The sequence below is a fragment of the Falco peregrinus genome, chromosome 15 (assembly GCF_023634155.1).
Source record: "Falco peregrinus isolate bFalPer1 chromosome 15, bFalPer1.pri, whole genome shotgun sequence".
Taxonomy (NCBI): domain Eukaryota; kingdom Metazoa; phylum Chordata; class Aves; order Falconiformes; family Falconidae; genus Falco; species Falco peregrinus.
In genome coordinates this window covers 7909264-7936959 of record NC_073735.1, presented here as the reverse complement: position 1 = coordinate 7936959, position 27696 = coordinate 7909264, and the positions used below count along the sequence as shown (strand labels likewise).

General features: G+C 55.4%; 1 protein-coding gene across 1 annotated transcript in view; it reads right to left on the bottom strand.

Moving 5' to 3' along the window:
* Positions 1-25963, bottom strand: part of ZBTB16 (zinc finger and BTB domain containing 16) — a 63540-nt gene extending 37577 nt beyond the window's left edge. Inside the window, 3 exon segments of the mRNA XM_005240056.4 lie at positions 24538-25089; positions 25091-25425; positions 25427-25963. Coding sequence (XP_005240113.2) covers positions 24538-25089; positions 25091-25425; positions 25427-25804 — 1265 coding nt within the window. The 5' untranslated portion in view covers positions 25805-25963.
* Between the last annotated feature and the right edge of the window lie 1733 nt (positions 25964-27696).

Genomic DNA, 27696 nt, shown 5'->3' with positions numbered 1-27696 from the left:
TCCCCAAAAACCCTCATCGCTGCCTGCTTTCCACCCGTGCCTCCCTCGCTTGGGTAAATCGATATGAAAATCAATTCATCCCCTGATCTATTTTATCAAGATAGAGGCAGCGGTGCCACATCTCATTTGCAGTGGGGATCTCGCGGAAAGCCAAGGTCGGTGGGCAGCAAGCTGTCTGCAAAAACCATGTTATGCATCCTCTGATAAAGAGTTTTACATCCATGCCATGGAGAGGGCCATCTTCCCCCCGACACGATTATTTACGATGCCCGGTGACATCAGGCAGCTCAGCTGCTCTTTCTGGCCATGGGACACGGTGCTGGGGAGGCTCGGCTCCTGCCCAGTCACTGCTCTGCCCTCATCTCCCAACCCGTTGGATTAAAATAGCAGGGAGAGCTATTAAGGGCACGGGGAAGGGGGAAGGGAGCTGAGACCTTCCTTTTGGTTTAATAAATTAAGAAGGGCAAAATAACCCCACCAAAAAAACCCATGCTCTCCAACCACCACTGCTGCTAAAAAAAAATATTAAATAAATCTTAGAGGAACTGGAAATAAAGATTTTACTATTTCTGAAGTTTAAAAAAAAATGGTGGGGGAGGGGAAAGCTATCAATAAAGAGCACTGAAACTCCCTGCCCGTACAATATTTATATTTACCATGAACTAATTTATGAGGTTAAACCAGATGCTGTGGCGTGCTGTCATTTCAGCACAATGCCAACGCTTCCCCTTTGCAAAAAAGCTGAGGAATGGATCCCTCCTGTTTTGTCTCACATAAAAAACAAGCAACAGACATCAGAAGCACGATTTGAATCTCTTTTTTGACCCTGCCCACAAACACGTGTTAATAAATGCTGTAAAAGGGCAGCAACTCTCCCAATTTACCATCTGCTTGGGCAGAGCATGTGCAGGCAGCATCTCCCACCCCCTGCTCCGAACAGCCCCCCTAGAGCAGAGCTTGCTTCCAGCCCCATGGAACTGGCAAAAAGACAAACTGGACCCCAGCAAATAGGGCAGAAGAAAGATTATGCTTCTTCTTTTTATTATTATTATTGTAAATTATTCCAGCGCCTCAGTCTCAGTTCAGTGCTCAATATTTATTACCGAACAGGATTTCCCAGGTTGGAGCTTTATCCCCACCAGCGCTCCCCTTGTGCATCTCAGCCCACCTGAGTGAGCGGGTCCACAGGCTCACGCTGGATGGGATGAGTCCAGACAGGAAGCAGCGGGATGTATCCGAGATGGTACAGCCGGCAGTGGGAAACATGGGCCAGGGAAGGGCCCCTACACCTCTGCTGCATCACTGCTGATACTTGAGACAGATGCAAGAAGTTCCAAAATTTCACACCGCCAATGCAGGGCCGGAGCATGGGCACCAAGGGGTTAACACACCGCCCGCATGCAGCCCCGCAGTAATTTGGCCATCCAAAATCATCATATCCATTCTTTGGGCATCTGGTGACACTTGACGTACTGAACATGAAGAGATGAGCATTTGCTTCCCTGGGTGGCGTTGACCCTGCGGGGCTGCGCTCGGCATTGCACCCGCTGCAACCGGTACGCTGAGCAAACATGACATGGGTGTCAGAGGCATCAGGCAGAGCACTGCGGGAGTTTGTTCTTAAAAATAATACAAAATTTCGACAAAAAAGCAAAGTGACCTTAGCGCCGAGTACATCTGCCGCAGCAGCGGCATGATGATGCACATGTTTTGATTCCTAATTCAGAAATAATAAGCGGTTCACAGATTCCAAGTTTAAAAATATATTCATCATCTGCTTTCCTTAGTGGCATGTGTGTCATTGGAGCACCAGTGTGGTCCACGAATGGCAAAGTGCCAGCCCCGGCGCTCATTGCCCCTAGCCTTAGGGGGTGGTTAGGATGCCTGGTTTTGAGCAGCCTGGTCTAGTGGCAGGTGTCCCTGCCCATGGCAGGGGGTTGGAACAAGATGATCTTTAAGGTCCCTTCAACCCAAATCATTCTGCGATTCTGTGACATGGGGAAAGCACTCAGCACAGCACATCAGATGCTCGCTGGGGAGGTGTCAGGAAGGGTCCCGGGATGGTCCAGGCAGCATTGTCCCAGTACTCCCCAGGGAAGAGTGAGCCTGCAGCTCCTGGAGCACTGAGGAGAAGGCAAAAGTCCCCAGAGGTCCAAAAGTGCAGAAAGAGGGGAGAGTGGAGATGTTAATGGGATGCTGGAGCAAAGAATGACTTAAACAAGGGGGGAGAATTTTAGGGTAGGGGGATTATTTTTTTTTTTTTAATTTCCACTCTCTATGATGACCCAGCCGCAGGGACGAGGCTGGACAGGCATCACAGATGGGGCAGTATCCACAGGGCTGCCACTGGGATGAGCCCAGGAGCTGCTTCCCTCTGCTGAGCTCATCTCTGGGGAGCAGGAACGGCTGCCACTGGGCAGCAGGCCAGGACTGACGTCCCCACGTGCCCCACCGAGGACTTTACATCAGTGCCATGTGCAGTTTTATTTTCCCAGCAAGTTTTGCACAGCATCCTCTTCTCCCAGTCCCACTTCTCTCTCTGTGTCAACTCCTAGGAGGGCACACACACTTCCACACCCACCTCCTATCCCTGCCAGCCCCTTCGGGTCCCTTGTGCTGGATGAAATAAACCCACAGCAGAAACTCAGCTGCTCTGTCCCATCAGGGAAGCATGTGCTTCTCACCCCTTGCCTCGTTACGGAGACACTGACCCCCCTTTCCCCAGCGCATCCCTGTTTTCTGCCCCCGCTCCTCTCCCTCTGCGCCAGCCTGGCTGGGGATCGCAGCCAGGAACAGGCACAAACCACAGGCCAGCGCTGCCCTTCCAACGAGCGGCCCAGATCCTGAGGAGTTTTATACGGTAATCAAATATGCAAGTGATTCAACAAGCTAATTTCAAGCACACACCTGGGGTCCTCTGATAATGTCGGTTGTGCCTATACAGCACAAGGATTAAAATTTCATAGAGTCATGATTTCATCAGTCGCTAAACTACAAAGGATTAATTAACAGCCAGGGAAGAGCTCATGGCTTGGAAATACAGTCTTAAGGAAAATATCTATCTCCGCTCTCCAGATGTCAGCACACAGGCAAATAAAGTGCTTTGATGAAAACACTTTTTTTATTATTACCAACTCCAAAACATCATGGTTTTGCAGCTAGAATTAAGGATGCCCAATCCCAATCTCGGGTGCCGTCGCATGCCCTCTTGCACGGCCCTTTCAGGCTGCAGGCTCCCAGGATGCGCCTGCTGGGTGCACCACCAGGTTTGACACCCGTATTTTGGGCATCAGCAGAGAGGCCGCCCTCGGCCAGGGGACGGGAGGAACCCCAAGCGCTCCCCTCTACAGTGGTGCATGCACGAGCCTTTGCTGCCATGCAAACCATCTGCTCTTGGCTCACCGACTCCCAGAGAGCCTCCACAACGCTCCCGCCCCCGGCTGTGCTTGAGAAGTTTGGGAAGGATGCGAGGGGACTGACTGCCCAGAGTCACAGTGAGAGCTACTCAACCTCCCCCCTTTAAGCACATATCTATCTGCACGTGCCATGATACCGATTTAAGTTTCCTGCTCTCCCTGCCTCGGGACGAAGGCTAGCAACCGCCAAAACCGCCTCCTGCAAACCGAGCAGAACCTATGTTTCTTCGACTGTTTTTCAGGTGTGGGAGCCAAGGGGTAAGACTTGTCTCCCTGTAAACCCCTGCCAAGCGCCAGGGCTGAGCCTCTCAAACACACGCATCTGTGGCACCGAAAGCAGGCGACGGCTGCGGCTTCTGTGGAGAGCGGCAGCAGGTCCCCCCTCCTTCCCCGGCAAGATGAATTAGGGAGCTGTCAGCGAGGGACAGCCGCAGCAGTTGTGTTGCTGTAAAGGGGCAGTGGAAGTGTCTTTGATTAATGAAACCGTCATACTCGGCTGTTAGGCAGCCCTTCCCCGGCAGAGAGAGATGCCCTCAGACAGGCTGAAAACACCATGCTCCACAAGGATTCCCCAGGAAGACTTCTCCCGGCCACGGGCTGGTCTCCTGCCCTCCACCAGCACCGCTGCCTTTGCCTGGGTCCATGCTGCCTCCTCGGGAGTTCCCGGGGCTGACAAAGAACTAATTATTTCCAATTAGAAGCTGGGAGGTGAACATTACGCACCTTGTCAAGCCAGTAAATTAACACATCTGAACTGCACTGGGCTTTGGTGAGAGCCCAAAGCGCCCAGGGCGAGAAGGTGGCAGCAACAGAAGCGACTTGGAGGCGCCACAGCCCAGGGACGGTGTCGGGCACACCAAGCCCCAGCACACCTTCGTTTTCGTCTGGTATCAGCATTAGTAACTGGCACCAGGCCAGGGAGCATGGCCGTAGGGCTCCTGCGGAGTGGGTACAGGCACTACTGCTGGTGATGCAAGGCTGCTGGTTAGTGTGATGGCACCGAGGCACCTGGCTGATTTTTGGTTTGCGTGGGCTGGGGTCACGAGGCAGGAGCGGAAGCCTGGGTGCCAGCTGGCATCCCGATGCCCCAGGGATGTACCCCCTGCAAATGCAGGAGTAAGAAAGAAACTCCCAAACCAGAAGCACCACACAGAAAGGAGTGCTTCTTCCTAACCCTTCCCTCTTGAAAATCCTGCAAGTGCCGTCGGGATGCTCCGATGACAGCAAAGAGCAGGATCCCCAGGAACATGAGGACAGCTGTCCCAGAGAACAACCAGTGCTTTCACCCAGGCTGGCTGTGCAACCAGTTTTCCATCCAGGTTCCCAAGGTGGAGACACGGAATGTTTATCAGCAATGCACAGGCACAATCTGCTTCTGCTAAAAACCAGGGAGGTGTGGGGGAGAACGGAGCACGGCTGGAGCGGGGCAGTGTCCGTGCAGACGGCTGGGACAGAGCAGGGAGCCAGGGCTTGGACTGAGGCCATCACTGTCCGTCCGACAGCAAAACCCTCCTATGGAAAGCATATATTTTGGGAAGGGTTAGGAAAGCAGGAGGTGTCGAAGGAGCTCATGCAGCCTGAGTCCCAGCGGAGCTGTCAGCACTGCATGGCATGCGGGGCTGCCTGCATCATGTTTGCAGTGTCCGAGCTGGCTTCGCTCCCAAAGCCACACAAACATCTGCACGGAGGGGAGCAAGCAGGCCGCTAGCTGAAATCACGCTGGAAACTCGTCATCCCATGGAAGAGCAATGTGGGCAGATGTTGCAGGCTGCAGGCAGGCTTTGGGCACCGCTGCACTGGGGGACGGGGATGGGGGGCACCCGACCAGCAACTTTCTCCTTTTTTTTTTTTTTTTTAACTCTCCGCATCGGTTCAAACACTGGTGTGTTAATAGGGGTGTGTTAATAGGAAGAGCGTTGCCTTCAGCTCTCCGTAATTAGCTTTGCTCAGCCTACAACATGTTTTGCTGAAAAATAAATAAATACCTTCCGGGAGAGCCAAGTTATGAGCGGGACGCCAGCCCTGACAGCACGCTCTGCTCCACCCGGACCCGGCCAAAAGTACGCGGCGTCCCGAACTGAGGACCCTGAGTGTTGTTGAACTATCCGGGTGCTCTGGGACCTCCCTGAGGAGGTTTGCTCACGATTAATTAATTTATGAGCAGCCTCGCCCCCCCTCCCCAACGTGCACAACAGGTTCCATGCAAATTCGGGAGCTTTTAAATTATACCGTTAATGAAAGCAAATAAAGGCAGTTAAAAGGCAATTTGCTCAATTGGTGTTAATATTTAAGCACAGCATGTGTAAAAACAAGATGGCAGGCTTCGGGTTTTCCACGAGAAAACTTCTGGCTCCGACATTCCTGCTGCACACTGTGTACGGGGCTGGGTCTCCAACCCCCTCGGCAGCAGCCAGCCAGGCTTTTTATCAAGGCAACGTCCCACATCCACCTCAGCAGCTCCCCAACAGCTGGTGAGCCCGGCAGTGCCTCCCCTGCTCTGGGGTGCAGGTGCAATCCTCCCAGATCCCTGCAACACCAGTAGCGGGGGAGGCTGCCCAGAGTCTGACCACCTCTGCTGCATCAGTGCCTTTAATCGAGAGTGCTGGCTGGGAGGCAGGTGGGAGCTGCCAGCCAAAGCCCCTTTCCCTCGGTGGGTAACTGCGGGAGGAGGATGTTTACATTAGCCAGCTTCCCGGCTGTATCCCATCCCAGGGGGATGCATTCCTTGCTGCAGCCAGGGCACGAGCTGTGCAAACCATCCGGCTGAGCGAGGGGCTGCCCTTGGGCCCCCCAGCACCAGGGGGGATGCTCCTGCATGCCCGCATGCCAACATCCCTGTGTCCCCCAGTACCTCCTGGCAAACCCTGGAGGAAAAGCAAGAGGCGAACAGGGGGACAGTGTGAGCCCCCACCGTGCCCTGCTCCCATGGGGCTTGAATCATCCATGGTGATTCAGGCACGTGCAGGCAGAGAAGCTGCCAGCGTTACTCCAAGCACTGCACATCCCCTGCTCAGCACGGCATTGCAACCACGTGTAAAACCAACACCTAACCGCATCGGGAACACGGTGGCCACTGCACAAGCAAAGAGCAAGGAGGAAATCGCTGGCAGCACAAGCTACCGTGGCGTGTCCAGACTACAGCATCCCTGCCAAGCATGCTCTGGGTTACTGTTCCCTGTGCAGGGATGCGACGTTGCACCCAGGGGTGCTGTAATGGTACCAAATTCTTAAAAGAAAAATGGCAACAGTGACCTGGCATCAAATTAATGCAGGCAAAAAAAAGCCGTCATTTCTCTGCGTCAGACAGGGAGGTGGTCCGTCGGTGGAGAAAGCAGAGTTTTACATTACGCAACACAAAGGAAGGATGCAGCTACAGAAATGCTGCTGCTGCTTCTCCGGTTTCTAAAGCACAATTATGGCCAGCAGAACCGCGGCTAACGCACGCTTCTCAGTTAAGCCCGACTCTTGGCAATACCCCGTTCGGCGGGTTATGACGCTCTTGCATAAATTCGCTTTCAAAACAGAAGCTGCCGGTGAATGAGACCTCGATTTCTAATGGTTGGAAATATTTTGTACACTCTGCTGCTCCCTCTGTACCCCTTTGTCGGGGCCAAGGTCTGCAGGCTAAAGCGGGTACCAAAAGACCATCTGTAGCTCCCGTCTTTACAGAGAAGTTTAAATAGGGGGATGAATGAGCACAGGAATTAATGAATGATAAAGCCGTATGGTCTCAGTCAGCCTCCTACGCCTGTATGTGGTATTCAAACCCTCCCAGCCTTCTGCCACAAAGAGAGGTTTCTAAGCTACAAAAAAAAACCGGGGGGGGGAGGGGAGGGAAGGGGCAGGGTGGTGGTGGTGTTGCATGCAGGTTTTTAACAACGAACTCAGCGACTCGCCTCAAAGTTCCCACCAGGTTTCCCTGCTCCAATCTGGGGGAAAGGCACGTGTTAATGCAGAGGGGAGGGAAAAACAGGGGCTTTCCCCAGACCCGCCTGCAAAGCCCCTCGACAGCAGGCGAAGTGCAGAAGAGCCAAGGGGCTGCCTGCGTGCTGGGGCAGGGGTCCCGGCGAGGGTACCCCAGGGGTTCCGCACCAGCAAGGGCAGTCAGGTTTTGGGTGCTGCCCAGACCAACCCCACGGCCATCGGCTTTTGCCAGCTTGCAGTGTGTGTCCCCACCCCACCGGCTTGGTTCAGACTACAGATGTCCGGGAAAAGATAACAGACTTTGAAAGGCCCTAAGGGGGGGTTTTAAGCGAGGGGTCATGGTGAGGGTATGCTCTGCACTCAGAAGCGCATCCAGCATGAAGCAGCTCCATAGAAAAAATAAAAAAATAAATAAGAGAAACCCAAGGCTAGTGTGAGTTTGAGGAATCCTTGTGGAAATGAGAGCTCCTTGCCAGCGGTGCAGAAAAGCAAACCTCCATCCAGCACTGGGCTGTCCCTGGGTGACGAGTGATGCAGACCCCCTTGAGCCAGCTACCGGAGATGCTACGGGTCCCGGTGCCATCAGCCAGAGATCAACAGCTAACATCCAGGGAAAGACAAGGACATGGATGGAATCACTGCCTTTGCTAAAGGAGGGCTCCCACCAGCCCAGGCATGCTAATAAGGTAAGCCCAGGATCAAGCCCCCCCAAACCTTTTCAACTCCAATGCAAGAGTCAGGGGCTGCCACGGGGGACGGTTTCTCTCCAGAACGACCCGCAAGAGGCGAAGGAAGCATGGTGCAATACTGGAACGCTACTTTTATTTTAAGAGCTGTCATGTGTAAAGCATTAACGTTTTTGAAATTGCATTCTTGAGTTAATTAAATGGACAATCTTTTATACATAAAAAGTGAAAGCAAGCAATTAAAAGCTAGGCAAAGAGAAAGTGCCTTTTGGGAGTGGGGTGCTACCCCCCTGCGCTCACTCCCCTGGACCTGAGCATTCAGGGGGAGCTGCCATCCAGGTGGGCTGTTGCAGCACTCAGGAAGGCAGCCTGCACTGCACCGACATTCACCTACAGGATTCAGCATCACAAAACCCCGCACTTGGGCATTGAACCATCCCGTGGGTCCCTCTTCCCCCTCCCGAAGTGCCTACAGAAGCCATATGTGCTCGATTCACGCATTTCCTATGTATAGGGATATTTACTGGCTCATGACGGTGTGAAAACCCTTGGTAGTTATCTTTGCTGCAGTAAAATGCCGACCTTCAGTTTTAGGCAGGAGGTAAAGTTCACTATCGATTGGACCCACCGTAATCTGTTTATAATTACTATTATCTCTGAGTTAATCTTGTGAGAGGTCAACAGTTTTACAAAAATCTTGCAAGCCGTGTCTTTTACCTCCCAACTTCATATCTGGGTCAAAAGGTCAATTACTGCAGCTTGCTGACTTGAGACGTAAGGAAAAAAACCCCGCCTGCTCCCATCCCAAAGCCCTGCCGGCACACGGGGGGATGCAGGCAGGCGCCAAACCTCAGCACAGGCAAAGCACCCAAACCTCTGGAGCATCTGAGCTCTGAGGTCAAGGGGAAGAGTTTTCTCAACTCAGGCTGGTCCCAGTCCAGAAGCTGAAGTGGGCTCAGCCACTCGCAGGCTGGGAGCCTCGGCTGCTGAGGGGCTGGGACCTCCCCTGCGCACTGGGATGCAGCCAACGGGTCCAACCAATGTGCTGGTGACTGCCCGGGCACGTGGTCCCCATGCCAGCTGGCGTGGCACAGTGCTCCAAAGATGCCAGCCCTCACCCACGAAGCATCGCATGTTCAGAGGCAGCCACCTCCCTTCCTGGGCACACAAAACAAGGATTTAAATCCCTGGGGCTCTGCTCCTGTCCCTGATCTAGGGAGGTGACAAACAGGAGCAGAGCAGAGCCCCACAGCAGGGCTGGGAGAAGCCCCAAAGATGGATGAAGACACGACCCGATCTCTCATCCTGCCACCCACCCCACGCTCCATATCATCAAATATCATCGCTCGCATTATTTTGCCCCCCACAATGGGATGCTGCTGGGTGGCTTTGGACAGCGCTGCTGTGCAACACCATGCTTGAGGAGAAAAAAAAAAATAAAAAAAATCAATAGGTGCTGTTGCACCCTCTCCTGCGAGGGCAGGCTGGGTTTCAGGATGAGGCGAGCCTGTGAAGCGCAGCCCGGGCACGCGAAGCATTGCTCAACTGCTCTGCAGGCAGGTGTCATAAACAAGCAGGCACATGGCAAACATATCGATTTCCCGGAGCTTATCGCGCAGCAACCAGTGCTCAGTTACCAGGCTACTTTAATATGTAATTTACTGCAAGAAGGGAGAGCGGGGCTGAGGGTGGCTGAAATATTTACCATGGGATGGACAGGGAGGCTGAAGGTGCGCGCAGGCAAGCAGGAGGGGAAGTATGGCCCCTCTTGCCTCTAGCCGTCCTCAGAATTTTCAAACTCTTAAAAAAAATAAAACAAAACAAAACCAACCCCTCACCACTGCGAGGGAGTGTTTACACAGATGCTATTAATCTTCTTCTGCAACTGTTTACGCTATGAAAATATAGTCTCAGCTGCCCAGGCTCTCCGTCTCCTTAATTTAAATTCAGATGCTTAATTTCTGTCAAAACAGAGCCCACCGAAATTGCCTCCATCCATTTCTGGTGCTCAACTTGCCTTGTCATTGGAGAGCCACCCGGCAGAGCTGGGAGGGAAGCTGGGCGGGAGCCTGGGAGAAAGGAGAGGCTGCATTTCCAAGACTTTTCTTCTCCAGCCTATGTGGGACCAGCCGTGAAAGCAAAGACCAGACTCTTTTATACACCCAGCCTGAGATAATGCTGCCATCCTGCACCTGGTCACCTCCCTTGGACTGGCAAGACCCATCAGGGCAGAGGGGATGCGTGCCCCAGCTCAGCCCCTGCAGCCCAAGAGCAAAACCAGGAGGCAATCGCCCTCCTGGAGGCACTGCAGTATCCAAACTATCACCACCGTGTCTGCCCCAACTAATGCAAACAAGCCACCATCCATCAGGTGATACATCCATTTCTGTAGGTATCTTGCCAGCCAGCTGCCTTCCCAGCCTGCAAGTGGGGCTCCGGCAGGGAAGGAGCCATCCTCTTCCTCCTGGCACCTCTAGCCACATCCCACGCCTATTGGCGTATTGCAGATGTGGTGCTCCAGGGAATCCTGGACCTATGGGAAGTTTGTGCTTTCAGAGCACAAAATTTTAAAAACCCTCTTTATACTGCGCCTCTCAGTAGGTCTTTTGGAATTTACAAGATAAATACTGGTAATTTGATTCTTATCTTCTTCAAATCCAATTCTAAGGCAATTCTGTGTAAAGGACACTAATTACAGCCTGAGGGGAAAGAAAAGGTAACCCATCAGTGAGAATACACTTGAAACGTTTAAAGGGGTATGGGACACTGAAAAGTTAAATAGATTTTAAATCTGCTCTCGCAAGAACAATAATTTCTGGAGTGAAAATTATTCTCTGTACCATTCCTGCTCCCCAGCATATATTTTTGGTCATCAGCTGAGAGCTGCGCTGGAAATAACGGCAGTTTTACACCGTTTGCTGGTGCTTTGGCTCTCTGCAGATCTTTTAAAGGCTGCCCAGTGGTTGGAGAGCAGGGCCAAAAGGGACAGCCACACCAGGAATAACCAAACCTTTACATGCAGGCAGACGTGCTGCTTCTTACCCTTATTTCCCCGGCATGATTTACTAATGAAAAGGCGCCAGTTCATACGCGCAGGGGAACGTGACCAGCAACATGCACAGAGCGTGGCAGAACCATTATACCTTATCCCAAATATGATGTGCTTTCTCAGACACACACCTCAACATGGGCCATTCTGGTCCTGAAATGCAACCGGGGGCCCCAGAGCCCCCTGTGTGCTCCGGCCACCCAACGGCTCCCTGCTCCCCGCTGAAGAGCATCCCTCTGAGGAGCAGGACGGTGGGGAGACCATACCGGCCACTGCCGCACAACATGGTCTGAATGTTACAGCACCTATAAAATAATAAAACCCCAACCCCAGGACACAGAGCCAGGATGTGGCAGAAGATGATGCAGGAAGAATCAAAGGGATGTGGCAATCCAAACAGGGTCTTGTTTACCAAGCGCTCCTGGCTGTCGCTTGATAGAGCCCGGTGGAAAAGCCCCTGGACCCAGAGCGGGGCTCAGACCCACGAGCTGCCATGGCTGTGGCATCTGCCAGGCAAGAGCGGAGCTGTTAGCTGGGCTGAAAGAGCGAGACCGGCGAAGCTCATGATTTATTAATTCTGGAGGAGGGAGGAGAGCTGCTGGTTCTAGGCTGGTGGGATGCTGGCATTAACATCCATTGTTACTGTCCCTCGGAAGATGATACTATTATTTCTTTTAACACAGTGACACTTGCAGCTAACTCATGTCTGACCCCGCCAGCACAGGGCAGACACTGTACGAGAGGTGACCAAAGGTAATTGAAAATACAAGCACCATGGGCCACAGCAGAAGAGCTGCCTCAGCAGCAACCCTTGTCGCAACAGGTGAGAGCTATGGCAGGCAGAGGACGACCGGTGCGCGCCCCAGCAGGGCGCACGGTAAATCAGTGCTTTGCTGAGGCTGCACCTCGGGGATGCCTGGGCAGAGCAGGGGCGCACGAGGCAGCAGAGCTGTGGCCCCAGGAGGTAGGGCTGCCCTGTGTTCGAGCCTGACCCAAGGCCAGCATGGGATCCAAGATGCATCCCACACCACAAAATGTCATAGCAACAGGGGAAAAAGCACCCCAGCCCGCTAGAGTGGCTTTAAAAATAACCGCTCTTCCCCCCAGTGCCATGTATGCAAACATATCCTATTACCCCGCTTCCATGATTCAGCAATTCAAGCCCTAGTAATAAAAAGTGTGGTAATCCACGCATTTGTGAGAAAGAATGGCAAATTCATGCCTTCAATGACTTTTGAGAGCTGTGCTATTAAGAAAAGGCATTTTCCTTTTCTTGCGTTGAAGGAAAAATACAGTTATTTAAAAATGGCAACAAAATTGTCTCATTAGTTAATAACAGTGACAAAAACCCTACTATGGGAAAAGCGAGTGGCTGCAGACCGAAGCAAGAATTAAGCCAATGTACGTAAAGAAGGAAAAGACCCCCATGTCTGACATACACCCAGCCCCAAACTATAGATTAGCTGGAAGAGAGGAGGGATGGCATCCGCACACAGCTGAGGCCCTGTGGCAGCCCCCTGTCATCACCGATACCCCAACAGAGCAAACCCAGTGTACTTTTGGCCCGGCTGTGGTCCCCTGGCACCAGCCCGTACACACCCACCTGCCTGAAGAGTGGTCCCCTGCTGAGCCCCCCAGGGCCTGGGCAGCAGGGAGGTCACAGCATCATGGTGGGACCGAGACCCAGCACTGTGAGGGGACCTGGGCATCAGAGGGGGATGCAGGGCGGTATGGGGGCACCACAGGGGGATGCAGGGCAGCGTAGGAGCATCATGGGGGGATGCAGGGCAGCATAGGGGCATCATGGGGGGATGCAGGACAGCGTGGGGACCAGGGCCGTCATATGGGGACCATGGCCAGGCTTGGAGCTGCAACTGGACCAGGACCTGCCTGGGCTGGGGGATGCCTCACTGCACCCGGCCACTCTTTGTCTCCCTGCCTCTGCCTGGGCTCTCGCGTCGTTGCCACGGTCCTTCCTCTTGCCTTCTGCTTGCTTATGCAGAAAACGTGGTTTCCACGTAAGCTGTCGCAGCACAAAGAGCCTGTACAATGATGCATCTGCCACGCAGTACACCAATGAGAGAGAACTGAAATCCCCAAAACACCAACGGCAGCAAAAGAAAATGGTATCTGGCCCATGCAGGAATGCAAGTGAAGCACCACGAGGAACATTCCTTCCCATGGGGCTCATGGTAAAGTAAACCCCGACACGGCACGACTATGCACAAGAAATCCCACTTACATGTCCCATCTTCTCAGCTGGGTGGAAAATTGCTACCCCACACCAAAGGCCGAAGAGACCCTTACCTGCAGAACGCGTTTGACACCGGGGACTGAACACACTTGTCTATGAGCGCTGAGGACACAACTCCCATGCGTGGCACATTCACATGAGAAGCCACAGTGCTGAAGACTGGCGGCTGGGCACATCCAGCCCAGTAGCCCCCCAGCCTGGCCATACAAACAGAAGGCGATGTGGGTTTCTTTTAATTTTAGCAGGAAGAAAGTTCCCATTGCTTGCTCTAGGTCAGTGATCCTTATCAGCCCCCACCAACTGTATTTGTGGGCAGCACCAAGCATCCAAGCAAATGAGGTAGGAGGGGAGGAGATGAAAGCAAATGGCATTTCCCTCCCGGTCTCAGCCCGCAATGCCCACCCATTGCAGGGCAGCGAGCAAACAGGCTTCGGCACATTGGTACCTGCAGCTGTGCAACATGGCATTATCTGCGGTGGCACCTGATGGCCCCCTCCCCAATACACGTATTGCTAGCAGGTAGCTTGCCATGCATGGCCGCTTCGTTCACTTAGCAACTAAGGTGCTAATTAGGGAGCTGCTTTCCACCTCCAGCCGGAGGAGAATGCGGTGCAGCTGCCCACATTGACAGCGGCTGAGCCTTCAGTGCTTGGCCGGCAGAGCGGACCCCACCATGTGGCACCTGTGCTACTGGATAAGGAAAGCATCCCAAGTGCTATCCTTGGAGATGCTCATCTCTGCTCCTCTGTGGGGCACCCCTCGCTCAGCCTCCCATCACCAGAGTCCCTTCTTTTGCCATCTTCTTCCCATCTTCTTCTGGATAGGCACAGCTGGACCAGTCCCCTCCCAACAGCAAGGTCTGATGTGAGGTCTCCTCCCTGCTCGGCCCTGCCACTGCCACAATGTGCCAGAGCAGCACCGCTGGCCAGCATCCCCAGACTCCTGCAGATGCCCGCATTGACAGCACACGACCTGCCAGACCCCCGCCCACGTGCCAGCTGGTCATGGCACCTGCTCTGGGGCAGCCCGCAGCAGCTCCTACCCCGTTAAATAATGCATTGGCCAGCCCTAATTAATGCAAGAAAAGGATGATATACATTTCTGGGCTGCTTTAAGTTATGTGTGGTTAGACACTGAAGGAAGAGCCGCCTCCAGCTAAAGGGTCAGATAAGCCAGAAATCAATACAAGTGATTGCCTCTGCATCCAGAGATCCCGGTGCCCCTCCCCAGCCCCTGTGGGCAGGGCTGGGGGCATCCCATGGGTAGGGCTGAGGCATCCCCAGTGCTGCCCCAGCCTTGCCCAGGCTTGGTTACCACTGACTCAGCACCCTGTGGGCTGGGAGCTGCCGGTGGCCCCAGTTCCCACTGTGGCACCTATTTCTCATGGGCCCTGCCTGATAGGCAATCTTCCCTGCCGCCCTCCGAAATGCAAAACTCAAAATCCCCGCAAAAGCCCCAGCAAAATGCTACCCTTCAACCAGGGTGACAACGCACTGCAAGGCTGGGGGAAGGCACAGCGAAGTCAGAGCGGTGTTTCCCCATCCCTTGCCCTGAGAGCAAGAGGCGACAGGGACCCAGCAAGCAAAACCAACCCCTTTTCACTTTTTTCCCCCATGGGAAATGTTTCGATCCAAGTCAGAATTTCCCCGAAAGTTTCCTGCTGGACGGAAGCAGCATTTCTGCCAGTTTCATCGCACACCGCTGGTTCCTGTGCAAGGCAACCCACATGCAAGGCTCCAAGCACTCACCGCCCCAGCCCGTGGTGGGAGAGGGCAGCTGCGGAAGGTCCCCCAACCGCCCCTCGACAGGTGAGGGCAGCGTGGGCAGAGACGCCCAAAAAGGCTTTGCATGCTGCCAGTGCCGCTGGCTACCGCTCTCGTTCGCAGAAGCACCCTCCTCCCACCCGCTCTTGGTGCTTGGGATATTTTCTACGAACAGGGGGAAGGAAGAGAGAAAAGAGGAAATCACCGTGTTACTGGTAAAAATAGCAGAATTCCCAGCAGGGAGGTGCAGAGGGTTTCGGTTCTGAGCGCTGCACTGTTTCGCAGAAAGGGGCCCCGGTGGGTGCCCTGCTGTGCTCCGACCACCCCAGACCACCGTGAGCCGGGCTTGCTGCCTGCTGCCAGTGGAGACAACCTGCCCTGGTGCTGGCGATGCATTTGGCACCATTGCCGGTGCCCTCCGGCTGACCGCAGCCTGGTGCGAGCGGGATGCCGGTGCCATGCCGGCATGGGGAGAGGGGGACCGGTAAGGCACAGGCGTTGCACAACGCCTGCCTGCACCTTATCTCTCCCACGCAAAGGCAGTTTGTGTGTTGCGCAGCAGGCTGCAACCACAGCCCATGCCCAGCTGGAGATAAGATATCCATCACCAGCTCTTGCTATGCTGTGCTGCTGGCAGCAAGCTCCTGCCGCCAGCCCAAACTCGCATGACTGGCGAGGCGTTTACTGGGTTTGCCTGCACTAGAGCATCCCCTCTACACATCCCCTTGCTGCTTCCCCACTGGTTTGCCCCCATCAGGTAGCCCTTTAGTGGACCAATTAGAGCATCTTGTTCCTGACCCTGTGATACACCCAAGCAATGAGGATGCCCGAGCTCACAGCCAGCCCTGCTCCGGTGCCACAGCAAGTCCCAGCAAGCCCCCAAGAAGCCACTGGACCAGCCAAAGGCACGCAGTAAAATCTGGAAAGCAATGAGCTGTCCCGAAAGCCTTGTGCTGCCACACATGCACACTTCCAAGAAGACTGGCTGGGCTTTGGTTGGATTTTTTTTTTTAACGTGCAGCCAGTGCTGCGGTTAAATTGAATTTTGTAGAGTTGTAGCCTTCATGGGTTTAGTCTGCGCACGCCAAAATTAGTACAACCTGTCCCTAAACACCATAATAAAAAATACGTAGTAAGCACTTTGCCTTTATTTATGTCAGTGCTGGTTTCAAGGAGGATGAATCACACTTCCTCTTTAGCACTCCTTTCTAATATGATTTACTATGAATAATGCGCAGAGAAAAGAACGAGGGAAGGTTACAAAGGGCAAGGCGTGCAGAGCCCAGCATCGTCCCCAAAATCGGTGGCAAGAGGATAAAAGCACTTTCCATAGTCACAATGGAGCTGCAAACAGCATGTGGGTTGTAATTGGTGTAGCACCTGGTGCATAAATGCAAATCTGAAACAAAATTAAATTATAGGTGATAGCGCTGGGTTGGATTTTTTTATACACACACAGATAGTAATTGCACTGTGCCTTTAAAAAAGTCCCTAGGAGTTACTTAAAGATCGACACAGGTCCTCACCAATGGGAAGCCCCATTTTTAGCCTCCGTGGAGCCCAAGCGCTCGGCGTGGGGTTGCCTGCCCTGCCAGGGGCTGGCTCTGCCCGCCACGGGGCATGATGCTGGGAGCTGTGCAGGCGTTTTGGCGGGCAGACGGCTTTCTGCTGCTTCTCTGCAGGCAAGCTGACTCGGCCCACATGACACGGTCATTTCACATGGAAACAAGAGCCCAGCACTCTCCTGGTGGCAGCGCCAGGAGGTACCCCCCTCCCGCAGGCTGGCTATGCTCCTGCTGACCTCGTGAACATGCTGGAGATGGAAATGGCCTGGTATATGGGGTTGTGGGTTGGGTTTTTTTAGCTTCTCTTTGGTTTTCCGCTCGATGCTTGCCTTCTTTATAGGTCACCAAGGTGAAAACAAGGCGTCCTCCTCCCTGCCACAAGTTATGCTTGCAGACAGATGGAGGTGTGCTTTTTCGAGACGGGGGTGCAGAGGTGCCCTCCCCAGCATGTAAGGCAAGTACCATGGCATCACTGGTGCCAGCATCCAGCGGTGCTCCCCCCAGCACTCTGCCTTTGCACACAGGAGACGCCAGCACGCAGCAAGCCAGCTGCTCCTCGTACAGCACTAAACAGAGCACGGGGTTATCAGCCTGGCTGATACACACAGATAAACAGCCCATCTTCTGCACTGACACTGGTAACAAAGCAGGGTGTTTAACCCTGATTTATGGTGGGCAGCTCTAGCAAGCCTTACAGTGCTCATGCCTACGTGGAGAAGTATTTCCTCAATTGCATATCCCAACTTGTTTGTTTAACAATGTGCCAATAAAACAGAAATGAGATGACGAGGGCTGATGGAAAACTTAAAGCAGCCCAGCAGGGCGCATATCCAACCATAATCTACTTAAAATCAGTTAAGAATACTACAGCGAAAATGATACGGGTGGCCCTGGCTCCCAGCCAGCACGTGAGCCCAGGCCACAAAGGCTTGCTCCTGCAACCCAAATTTTACGGTGATGCTCCTTTCTTCAGATGGGGAACAACCGAGCCAGCAGATGCTCTCGTCAAAAAAAGAGGAATCCAACTTTATTTGCGAAAGCACGTGGCCCAGCGGCCCTCACCGCTCCTGCCGAGCTATCCGCCACTCTGCACGTCAGCTGCAGAAGTGATCCAAAACACTGCAAGTACAAACCCGCGTTCAAAAATTATACCAAGCGTTTCAGGCGCACTTCAGCCTGGGCAAAGATCACCCAATGCTCGCAACGCCACGGCAGGCCCCCCGCAGCTCCCCGCAGCCAGGCTCGAGCCTGGGAACAAGAGCAGATGTCAGACTACGTTGAAAGCTCGTAAGCCTGTATTAAAAGGCATCTAACCACACGCAGATTCGCCTGCCTTGTGTGCGTTTATTCAAAAGGATGCATAAACCTTCCCCTGCTGCTCACGTTACACAAATCCCTTCCACCTGGATTTCCCCATGCGTCACCCTCCCTGTTTCAGCGGGTACCCGTCATGGAGCCACTTTGCAAGCGCCAGGCTCTGCTGGGGCCAGAACGCCAGCTGAGCTCTGGTGAGCCCAACGAAAGCTGCGAGGTGTGAAGACACTGCCGTCTGCAGCAGCATTTTGCTGGCACCCGCAGGCACCGACTGGGCTCCTGTCACTCATTGGTGGGATGCAGGTGCCCGCGCATCCTGACTGCGCCTGCCTGTGATGGTAAAGCAGAGAGCAATGCCCAGCAAAGGACTAAACCAACCATAAAGCACCGAGCTGCCTAACACCCGGGGGGGTGGGGGGGTGCGGAGAAAAAAAACCTTGCAGGCAGAGTGACACAAGCCAGGACTGCCAGGCAAGGAGGAATGAATGGAATAGGCTAATTTACACAGGAAGTGAGCACTTACCAGACCCTTCATCCCAACACACAAAACCCTCTGCCATATCTGGAAGCAATTACACCCAGTTAACATGATCTGCCTGCCACTAAAATTAACTGCAAACAGAAATATTTTTCACTTTTGCAACAGGAGATGCCATGGCCCCGTGTTTGGCTGCCGGGAAATATTTAGTAATTACTCATTTAAAGCCTCTCTTGAAGCTGTCAAGGACGGGGGGGGTGGGTGTGGGGGGGTGGGAAGTAAAAGAAAAATCTTGCTAATTGTGAGCAAAAAGGAAAATGCAGATCGTTTTACTCTATCCAAGGAAAACAGATTTACACACCAGTGTAACTAAAGAGCAAACATTGCATAGAAGCGGGTAAGGCTGCAGGGGTGCTCGGTCACAAAGTGCCTGGGCTGCTTTGCACCACCTCCACGTGCCACGGGGAAAAGAAAAAACAGAATTAACAGCATCACCCCTGAAACAGCACAGGTTCTCTGAGGGTCCCTCTGTGCAGCTGCTAAATACATTTTTAACCAACATTACTCTAGGAGTTATAACGAGAACCAAAAAGGCTCTGCAAAGCAACGTCAAGTGAGTGCACTTTTGGGAAAAAGCTACTCCAAGTGTCCTCCATCGGGCAGGTTTTAGGCACCAGGGTCCCAGCCCTGCAAGCTGACGGGAATCAGCTGGTGAAGATCCACCCTCCCCGGTCCCTGGAAATGGGCAACACTGGGGAAGGTGGACGCATGCTGGTTGGAGGGCACGCAGCATCCCTCTCGCCCCCGCAAAGAGCCACAAGGTGTCCAAAGTGCCGGCCACCGTCAGGCAGAGAAGATGCAAAAGTAAGATGCGCTGGGTAAAGGGAAAAATAAATAAATTTAAAAAAACTGTAAAAATTAGGTTGGTGTTTTCTGATGGGAATATCAGAGTTTTGCTTTACAAGGCATCACCCGCACGATGACAATGATGCGGAATAACGGATGGAATAACGCGGAAGCCAAAGGGGGCTTTCACCCCTCTGCGCTAGGAGCAGAGTATGGAAATGGTTAAGTCCCCCACTGAATAAATCAAAAGTTCAAGGCTGCAACATACCATGCCGTATTCCCCCTCTGCCTATGACAAGAACCAGAGAGCCCCCGAAATCCCAAGCATCCTGAGCGGGGTCTCTGCCGGCGCTCACAGGTTACACGCTCGGGGTCAGCGCCGCGGACCTTAGCTGCAACATTCATTTCCTGAGCGGGGCACGTCCCCCTGCCCATAAAGCTAATAAGAGCTTCCTCGCCCGGCCGCCCTGCGCCGTGTGGCAGCGGCCAGGCAGCCGGGAATGCTGGTTTCCATTAGCCCCTTATGATGCCAGGTGCTGCTAATAAGGCCCATCAGCAAGAAACAAGAGCTGCCAAGTTGTCTTCGGACTCTGGAAGTAATCACGGGCAGAGTTTGGGGGGCTGCTGGCTTTTTTTTTTTTTTCCCTCCCCCCTCATTTTCTGTTTTTCCTCCTTTTCTTAAAGTTTCGATTGCAGTGGAACATAAATTACCCAATGCTTAAAATAAACCAAAAAACAACTACTGTATCAGGGTACCAAAATTAACACTAATAACATCTCACAAAGCGCTTGGGATCCGATTTATCACGTTTATTGCTTTAATGGTGTAGTGCATCTGTTTCTCACTGTGACATGTCGAGCAGTGCCAACATGCCTAATGGCATTAGTAGTACAACGCTCAGCTAATCCAGGCGGAGACAAATAGAGGTGAGGCTGGCAAAGAAAGAGCCAAACGCCAGAGTATTTCCCTACGTGGCTACTCAAAGTTTGCCATGGCATTAACAGCTCCACGCAGACAGCAGACCAACAGCCTACACATCACGGGGATCGCCGGGCGTTGTAACCAGGACCTGGTTCCCCATGGGAAGCTGCAGTTTCCCCAAGCAGGGGCGTTTTGGGACAGCTGGAGCATCCACACCCAGTCCTACACATCTGACCGGCAAGAGCCCCGATGCTGGGTCCTGCATGCCGGTGCTGCCGGTAGCAGCCAGGTAGATCTACAGGTCCTCTGCACTTCAGAAACAGAAGAAGAGGGCAAAACTGCAGTCTGGGGTACTGTGGCTGGCCAGCAGCCAAGGTGGAAAAGCAAGCCTCCTTATTGCTGCCCTTAGCACACTGCGCCGCAGCACATGTCTTTTAGGTGACAGCTCAGCCATGAAACCTCAAAATGCAAAACTCAGACCTGAAAATGGGAACAGAGGCTTTCCCCAAGGTGCATCTCCCCACGCGACGGTGAGGAAAGGCACCTTTCAGTCAAAACTTCTCCAAGGGGAGCAGTCACCCACCGCCAGCTCCATGGGCCTGGCGACACCATCGTCACGAAGCAATTTCACTTTCCAGCCAAGCACCTCCATCTCGCACGGACACATGTGACAAACACTGACAGCAAGCCGCATCGCTACGGCGGGTGAATTCCCGGGCAGCATCGGGGTTTGGATGCTCGGCCGTGCCGCTAATGAACTTTATTGAATCACATCCCCGCCTGCAGTCTTCCCTGTTGCTATTGACATTCAGAAAATGAAACCATGTCTTTTATAAAGTTTTAAGGTATTTAACTTCCTGAGGACAAATTACTCCAGGCTCAGTCAGTGGCTCAGCATGGCACTCGCATCGCAGCTCGGGAGGTTTTTCTTCATACAAACAAGCCCAAAAAGGGCCACTGAACTATGGCTTTTTTGTCTGCAATTAGAAGTGATGATCAATACTAACATTAGATTAAGTTTGAACTTTGCTGAACCTAGGAGGAAATCTTTTATAAAAAAATTAAAGAGTCACCAACTCAATATAGACTCAATTAGTCAAAATCATAAGCTTGGTAAAGGAAAAAAAAAAATGGATTGCGCAGCAGCCGGCAGGTTCAGAGACTCAAAACCCCTGATCAGAGCCAGTGCCGAGGCCTGCAGCCGCTTGGCCAGCAAAAGGTCACAGCTCGGTGCTCTTGGCTTGGCTGCGTTACGACCCGGCGCAGGTGGTGCTGCCACGAGGCCGAGGGCAGCCATGGAGCTGCGCTCCTGCACGGGCCGGGGCAGGCGGCCATCCCTCCGGCACCCTCCACCACCTGGGGCAAGCGGCCCCCATCACGCGCCTGCTGAAGCCTGGCCCTCTGCTCTCCTTTTCCCTGCCTGCGTTTCCCACACTGATGAAGAGGGGAACGCCACTCAGAAGGCTCTGAGAGTATAAACATATATATTTATACTGATATAGGCATGTGTGCGTGTGTAAACAAACACATCCACCATATGTGTATGTATGCGCTCGCCTGTGTGATGTAAACAGGCACGGCACACGCTGGCTCGTTCAGCTCCTCGCAGAAAGAGTCGTGACGGCTCTGGATGGGCTTGGGCTCTGTCCGTCACCTGCTGGGGCTCGGCGCACCAACACTATCAGCGAGCATCCTGTGCTATGGTGAGGTACCCCTCTCTGGCAGCCAGCCCCCAGCTCGCTGCAGCTGGGAGCAACTCTGCTCTGGGCACCTCCTCGCTCACTTTGGGCTCGGAAAGCAAAACCTCAGCAGCAAATGCACAGCAGAAAGAGGTCAGCGAAAGCCGCCAGTCGAGGAGCGTCATCACCGTGCCCTCGGCACATCCTGCCCTCACCGTCAGCCAGCTTGGGGAGGTCGTGCTGGGACCTCGGCACTGAGTGCAGATCCCCCCAGACCACCCCTCTGTCAGGCACCGGAGCGAAGAGGGGCCCCGTAGCCGGTGCGGTGCAGCTGCCACTGCCAGCAGAACCGCTCCAGCAAGGGAGTTACAGACCCCAATCTAGCATAGATGCTGTTTAACAGCTCCATGAATACAATGGGATCCCACAAATCCTCCCAAAAATGTTAATTTTCACAACATATTAGAAAGCAAACACTGAAAAAGCCACATGAGACCCCCTCTACACAAAAAAAGCCTTGGATTTAGACTTTTGGTGGTGGTAGTGGGGTAAGCTCATTGGACTGTTGCCCAATGCCTTTCAACATGGATGGTCTTACAGATCAGTTTAAAAACGGCTCAAAGGATTTGGCTCGCCCTGCAAAGTTTGCCAGCGCCAGGTAATCTGCCTGAAAGCAAGAACAGACAAGCAGAGTTTGGGGCTGGCTTAAGCAACTGCCTGCGAGGCTTCACTCACCGGGGACGGCGCTCAGCTCCCTGCTCCGCTCAGACCCTCCAGTCTACTGGAGCAGGGCACATACACAGCCTCCTGATAAGGATCGTGAATAATTAATAAATAAGCTACTGACACGGCATGGCTGTCAAAACAAGCCAAGTCCCAAAAGGTGCCGTGAAATACAGGCTGCTGCACTGGACAGGCGGGCCAGGCCCCCCCACCTCCCGCCCACCCCTCCAGCCCACCCTGCCTCGGGACAGATCCCCCACCAGTGGAGCAGCAGCCCAAGCATTGCCCTCTCTCACAACCGCATCCGTCGCCGCTCTTGGGCTCGGGTGGGGAGAGGGAGATGCTGGAGACCGTGGCGGAAAGGCACGTTAAGATTCTCTCAGAGCCTCACTGCAGCTCTCCCCCCATGACGTTCAGTCTGCATCACCGCGCTGGCAGGGAAGAGCTGCGCCGAGGCAGCTCCGGGCAGGGGGGCGAACGCAAAGCCCCTGCTCTCCCGCTCGTGAGCCCGGGGAACAAAGCAGAAAGCGGCCATGCACCCAGCACAGGACCAGGGGAGCCCTCTGAGGGGCGAGGGCTGCTCTCGGCAGGCTCTGTGTGGCAGCTCCGAGTCACCGGCCAGAGCCAGAGGTGATGCTGCCAGCGCTGACGGAGCCAAGAACGCCAGAGCAGCGGCTGCCGCCCCGCACTGGAAACGATCGCGGGCTGAACGTGTGGGGAGTTGCCGCCGCTCCGGCACCCGATGCCGGTGCATCCCGCACCGCTTGCGGGCGGCAGCCCCCACAGGCAGAGAGCATGCCGGCAGCACCGGCTCCCCTGCCACAGGCGCGTGCCAGCACGGCCACTGGCTCTGGAGCGCGTTATGTGCATCGGGACTAATTAACCTGTTGATTCATTAAAAAAAAATCTGACGGGGTGCACAGCCCAGGGAGGCTGCGAGTGGCTCTGGCACTGCGCCGGCACTGCCTTCTCCCAGGCCGCTGCTGTCCTGCTGTGGGGCTGAGCTGCACCAGGGCCAGCGCTGCATGGCGCTCGCTGAAGCACACCCAGCACCAAAGGGGTTGACCAGCCATGCCAATTCAGGTGCAGTTCCGTTCCCTGGCCAAAAATGGGGAACAAGCTTTGGTCCCCATGATCGAGAAGCAGAGAACAGGGGGAGCACCCAAGTCACGTGCCGATAACCACCACCACGCTCCCACCCCGCAGCAGGTCTCCGAGTGGCGGGGCTCAGCATGAGCACAAAGATTCCACCCCCCATCCCAAGTAGGGGAGCCCCAAAATGTCAGCGGCTGGAGGTTTGACCCAGAACCCACATCCCTGAGGCAGCACCACTCCCCCGTGCTCACCCCACAGCCCAACCTACATGCTACTTCACACAAAGTGCAAATCTTTCAAAAGGCTGAGCGGTGTAAAACTACCGGGCTGGCAAGGCACTGCACGCAACGACCCCAAATGTCATCACTGCAGCCGGGTGCAGGGGTCCCCCCCCACCTCCTCACCCCACACGGATGTGCCTGGGTGCTGGCACGGGAGGAATCGGTTGTGGGCAGAGGATGGGCGAGGGCTGCCTGACCCCGCAGCGTCTCTTTACACGTAGATCCCTAAGCGCAATGGCTAGTGGCTGTGAGCCGTTTGGCGGCTGCCGGCCAAGGAAAGCTGAGGGGTTTGTGCTAGCAGGAAACACCTACAGCCAAGCCCCATCCAGGCTGTCCTCCCCAGCCGGCGCTCGCTGGAAGGAACCTTCTGGCATGGCTGCCAGACCTGGGAAAGTTGCAACAGCTGTCCCTCCAAGCACGCAGCCCCACGGCCCACTTTCAGGGTATGCGGCGGGAACTTGGCAGCAGCACGCGCGACGCCTGGTCAGATGCCGAAATCCCCCGGCTGGTGCAGCACGCAGCGTCGCGGCTTCCACACTCACCTGTGCTGCTCGAGGGTCTCGTTGTCCGGCAGCTCTGCCCCGCACACGCTGCACTGCTCACCCAGGGCCCTGCTCTCCGTCTTCATGCCGGCCGCCAGCTCCCCCAGCTTGCTGAACAGCTCCCGCTGAATGAAGCCCTGGGGCAGCAGCCCCCCGTAGGCACTGAAGTCCATCGAGACAGCCAAGGCCGGCTGCACGTGCAGGGCAGACGCCACGGAGGGCGGCACGCCGAGCACCGGCTCAGTCTTGTGGTTGGGCAGCAGGGAGTAGATGCCCAGGGGCTTCTCGCCCTGGGTGGCGGCGGATGGCTCCGGCCCCAGTGGCAGCCCCTGGCTGGGCTCGGCGGGCAGATCGGCACCCTCCTCGCGGGCGTAGTGCAGTTCACGGGCGCTGGTGATGACACTACCGCGGGTTGGGGTGCCGGGCCCTTCCTTGCCCTTCTCATCAGGCTTCTCCCCGCCGGAGGCACCGGGCTCGGCCATCCGAGGGCTGTCATGGCTGGAAGCCTCGTCCACCTGCATCACTTCAGTTTTGACCTCCGTGAGGCTGGGGGGGGCGGCGGGTGGCAGCAGCAGGGCGTGAGTCCTCAGAGGCGGTGGGCGGCAGGGTGCCCTGCAGCAGCGACTGCCCAATGGTCATCAAGCTGTCCACTGCTGCCTTGGTGGGGCTCATGGCGGAGAGGGGGCCAAAGGAAGCGGAGGCGCTCTGTTCCGCCGTGGCCGCTGGCAGGCTCTGGCCAGCTGTACCAGTGTAGCTGCTCTCCTCGCCAGCAGGCTTGGAGACGAAGAGGCCCTTGATGTACTTTGACTTCCTCTCCTCCTCTTCCTCGGTGGCAGCAGCAGTGCCTCCATCGGCCATGGTGACCTCGGCATCGTTGTCCTCAGAGGCCCTGGATGGTCTCCAGGATCTTCAGGCACTGCTCCTCCAGGTACTCAATTTCCAAGATCTCGGCGGCGTAGAGCAGGTCGTCCAAGTCTTCGACCTTGGCCTGCAGTGTGGCGGTGTATGCGTACTCCAGGATCTGCTGGAAAGTCTTTGGCGAGAGGAAGTCCAGGGTATAATGCTGGCTGTTGCGGTGGAAGAGGATCTCAAACATCTTGCTGGTGCAGGCCAGCACTGTCCGGTGAGCATGGAACTCCTGGCTGTCCACCATGATGACCACGTCGCACAGTGTCCCCGCCAGGCGCATCTGGTTGGCTTTGTGCAGCAGCCCGGTGGGGTGGCAGGGGTTCTGCAGCTGGATCATGCCCATCTTAGTCAAATCCATTGCGCTCCCGAGGCTCACTCATCAGGGTGCCTCGCCGTCGCTCAAATCTGGGACTAGCTTTGTGTGCCGACTATCTGCGAAAACAAAAGGCGGAGTGGGGAGAGGAGTGGAGAGGAGTGGGGGGGGAGAAGGGAGAGAGAGAAGGGGGGGAGAAGGGAGAGAGAGAAGGGGGGGAGAAGGGAGAGAGAGAAGGGGGGGAGAAGGGAGAGAGAGAAGGGGGGGAGAAGGGAGAGAGAGAAGGGGGGGAGAAGGGAGAGAGAGAAGGGGGAGAAGGGAGAGAGAAGGGGGGAGAAGGGAGAGAGAGAAAGGGGGGAGAAGGGAGAGAGAGAAGGGGGGAGAAGGCACGGAGAGAAAGGAGGGGAGAAGGCACGGAGAGAAAGGGGGGGAGAAGGCACGGAGAGAAAGGGGGGGGAGAAGGAACGGAGAGAAAGGGGGGGGAGAAGGAACGGAGAGAAAGGGGGGGAGAAGGAACGGAGAGAAAGGGGGGGGAGAAGGAACGGAGAGAAAGGGGGGGGAGAAGGGAGAGAAAGGGGGGGGGAGAAGGGAGAGGGGGGGGGAGAAGGGAGAGAAAGGGGGGGGAGAAGGGAGAGAAAGGGGGGGGAGAAGGGAGAGAAAGGGGGGGGAGAAGGGAGAGAAAGGGGGGGAGAAGGGAGAGAAAGGGGGGAGAAGGGGGAGAGAAGGGGGGGAGAAGGGGGAGAGAAGGGGGAGAGAAAGGGGGGGAGAAGGGGGGGAGAAGGGGGGGAGAAGGGGGGGAGAAGGGGGGGAGAAGGGGGGGAGAAGGGGGGGAGAAAGGGGGGAGAAAGGGGGGAGAAAGGGGGGAGAAAGGGGGGGAGAAAGGGGGGGAGAAAGGGGGGGAGAAAGGGGGGGAGAAAGGGGGGGAGAAAGGGGGGAGAAAGGGGGGGAGAAAGGGGGGGAGAAAGGGGGGGAGAAAGGGGGGGAGAAAGGGGGGGAGAAAGGGGGGGAGAAAGGGGGGGAGAAAGGGGGGAAGAAAGGGGGGAAGAAAGGGGGGAAGAAAGGGGGGAAGAAAGGGGGGAAGAAAGGGGGGGAGAAAGGGGGGGTGGGGGAGAAAGGGGGGTGGGGGAGAAGGGGGGGGGGAGAAGGGGGGGAGAAGGGGGGGAGAAAGGGGGGGGAGAAAGGGGGGGGAGAAAGGGGGGGGAGAAAGGGGGGGGAGAAAGGGGGGGAGAAAGGGGGGGAAGAAAGGGGGGGAGAAAGGGGGGGGAGAAAGGGGGGGGAGAAAGGGGGGGGAGAAAGGGGGGGGAGAAAGGGGGGGGAGAAAGGGGGGGGAGAAAGGGGGGGAGAAAGGGGGGGGAGAAAGGGGGGGAGAAAGGGGGGGGAGAAAGGGGGGGGAGAAAGGGGGGGGAGAAAGGGGGGGGAGAAAGGGGGGGGAGAAAGGGGGGGGAGAAAGGGGGGGAGAAAGGGGGGGAGAAAGGGGGGGGAGAAAGGGGGGGAGAAAGGGGGGGAGAAAGGGGGGGGAGAAAGGGGGGGGAGAAAGGGGGGGGAGAAAGGGGGGGGAGAAAGGGGGGGGAGAAAGGGGGGGAGAAAGGGGGGGGAGAAAGGGGGGGAGAAAGGGGGGGAGAAAGGGGGGGGAGAAAGGGGGGGAGAAAGGGGGGGGAGAAAGGGGGGGGAGAAAGGGGGGGAGAAAGGGGGGGGAGAAGGGGGGAGAAAGGGGGGGAGAAAGGGGGGGGAGAAAGGGGGGGGAGAAAGGGGGGGGAGAAAGGGGGGGGAGAAAGGGGGGGGAGGAGAAAGGGGGGGGGAGAAAGGGGGGGGAGGAGAAAGGGGGGGAGGAGAAAGGGGGGGGAGGAGAAGGGGAGAAGGGAGAGAAAGGGGGGGCGAGGTGAGGAGAGAAGGGGGAGATTAGCCCGCAGCCCGGCGGCGACTCGCCGAAAAGTTTC